Source organism: Eumetopias jubatus, unplaced genomic scaffold, assembly GCF_037043125.1.
Source record: "Eumetopias jubatus isolate StellerSeaLion01/CBP00866 unplaced genomic scaffold, mEumJub1_p1.0 scaffold_1, whole genome shotgun sequence".
Lineage (NCBI taxonomy): Eukaryota > Metazoa > Chordata > Mammalia > Carnivora > Otariidae > Eumetopias > Eumetopias jubatus.
The window spans coordinates 207,781,999-207,784,266 of record NW_028274807.1 but is presented as its reverse complement, the minus strand read 5'-3'; the positions used below and the strand labels follow the sequence as shown (position 1 = coordinate 207,784,266).

The 2,268-nt window shown below is 44.8% G+C and overlaps 1 protein-coding gene across 1 annotated transcript; it reads right to left on the bottom strand.

Moving 5' to 3' along the window:
• Positions 1-380: 380 nt before the first annotated feature.
• LOC148165170 (olfactory receptor 7A17-like) lies at positions 381-1,352 on the bottom strand. Its single transcript, XM_088022440.1, has one exon. It carries the CDS (start codon positions 1,350-1,352, stop codon positions 381-383), a length of 972 nt encoding a protein of 323 aa, XP_087878566.1.
• Between the last annotated feature and the right edge of the window lie 916 nt (positions 1,353-2,268).

Genomic DNA, 2,268 nt, shown 5'->3' with positions numbered 1-2,268 from the left:
TCCTTCTGGAAAAGCTAGGGAAAATTTACTTGGCATGGCAGAAGTCTGTGAAATAAATTTATTTTTAAGAAATCCAACTTGCCCCATGTAAGATACAGAAATTTCCGGGCATTTGTGTCCAAGGTTGGGGAAAATTTTGGGATTGTATGCAAATGGACAAAGGGGAACCTGTGTGTATATCAGCCAGAGCCAAAATTTAGTAAAGTGAGTTACTTAAATGTTTCGAGAAGTGGAATTATTCAAACAAATGAAAATTCCAGGAAACATGTGGAAGGAGCATGTTCTAGTTCCACAGCCTGATCTAAGAACGGCAGTTCCAGGCTCTCAGACTCTGAGCCCTGCAATCATGGGCACCTCTTCAACCGCAGGACGATGGCCCCTTACATCACTGGAACCCCAGTGATTCTTTTCAGAGCCCTCTTTATGTCTCTGTTCCTCAGGCTATAGATGAAGGGGTTCAGCATGGGCGTCACCACCGTGTACATCACCGAGGCTACTGCATTTGAGTGGGAGCTCTGGGGAGCAGCAGAGCTAAGGTACACTCCTAGGCTGGTACAAAAAAATAAGGAGACAACAGAGAGGTGAGATGCACAGGTAGAAAATGCTTTATACTTGCCCTGAGCTGAGGATATCCTACGTATGGAGGAAACAATCTTCGAGTAGGAATAAAGAATCCCAGCCAGGGGAGCGCCACCAAGCAGCACAATTATGAAATACATAACCATATCATTAAGGAAGGTGTCGGAACAGGCCTGCCCAACTACTTGATTGAGTTCACAGAAAAAATGGGGGATTTCCACCTTTGTACGGAAGGACAGCCGCAACACCATTAAACTATGTAACAAGGAATTGAGAACACTGATGACCCAGGACACCAGAACCAGCAGTCCACAGAGCCGCGGGTTCATGATGACCGTGTAGTGCAAGGGGTGACAGATGGCCACGAAGCGGTCATAGGCCATCACAGTCAGGAGAAGGTCGTCCCAGTCCCCAAAGATTAAGAAAAAGTACATCTGTGTGAGGCAGCCAGCATAGGTGATGACTTGGCTCTGAGTCTGGATGTTCCACAGCATCTTGGGGATGGTGGTGGAGGTGAAGCAGATGTCTGCAAAGGACAGGCTTGCGAGGAAGAAGTACATGGGGGTGTGGAGATGGGAGTCTGAGCTGACGGCCAGGATGATGAGCAGGTTCCCCAGCACAGTGATTAGGTACATGCAGAGGAAAAGCCTAAATATGATGGGCTGTAATTCTGGTTCCTCTGATAATCCCAGAAGAAGAAACTCTGAAATTCCTGTGTCATTGTCTGCTTCCATGTGGTGGTGCTGCCTACAAGGAAAGAAAAAAAAAAGCATAAAAGTGTTGAATTTTATGGGCTTCATTTATTTATTTAATACTTTTTTTTTCTTTTTTTAAAGTTTTTCTTTAAATGTCAGTTATTGGGGCGCTTGGGTGGTTCAGTCGTCAAGCGTCTGCCTTTGACTCAGGTCATGAGCCCAGGGTCCTTGGTTCGAGCCCCGCATCGGGCTCCCTGCTTGGTGGGAAGCCTGCTTCTCCCTCTCCCATTCCCCCTGCTTGTGCTCCCTCTCTCGCTGTGTCTCTCTCTGTCCAATAAATAAATACAATCTTTAAAAAAACAAAAAGGAGGTTCATAAAGCGCAGGAAAGAAATGGACACAAGTGGTAAAGGAGATCTAATAAACTCAGGGGATTCCTGAGAGACTGTGATGGGCAGAAAGCTTCCCCGGTTCTGGCAGCCTTCCAGCCCCTGCCACATGCCCTTGCTGCCCAGAATAATTAACAAAGCAGAAAAAGAACAGTGTATCCAAACAAGAAAAGAGTGGGCTTTTTATGATGTCAGACATTTTACTGATTGAATATCCCTCTAGGAAAATGTGCAAAGGGAATAAACCTGCGATTTACAACAGAAAATACACACTGTAGTACACAATGTAGGAAAATAGAGGGGGATTTTTAAAGATGAAATAAAAAAAGACTTTTCCAAATGATTTTAAGTGCCAAATTTTTGAATCAGAAAACTAGGTTTTGAACATCAGATCTACCACATATACAATGTTGGAACTTGGGAGAGACAATCAATCCATTCCAAATGGGACTATCCTCACTCAGAGAGTGGGGACAGCAGTACCCATCCTCCTAGGGTGGATACAGCATTGGTCACCACATGTAGGAAGCTTATAGCACTGTTGCTTCCTGTGAGTAAATGAGTTATTTTCACCATTGAACAGATTTGGGAGCGTTTTCTCTGCAT

Coding starts and splice junctions, on each gene's coding strand:
- LOC148165170 (XM_088022440.1), bottom strand. CDS start 1,352: ATGCTTTTTTTTTTCTTTCCTTGTAGGCAGCACCACCACATGGAAGCA.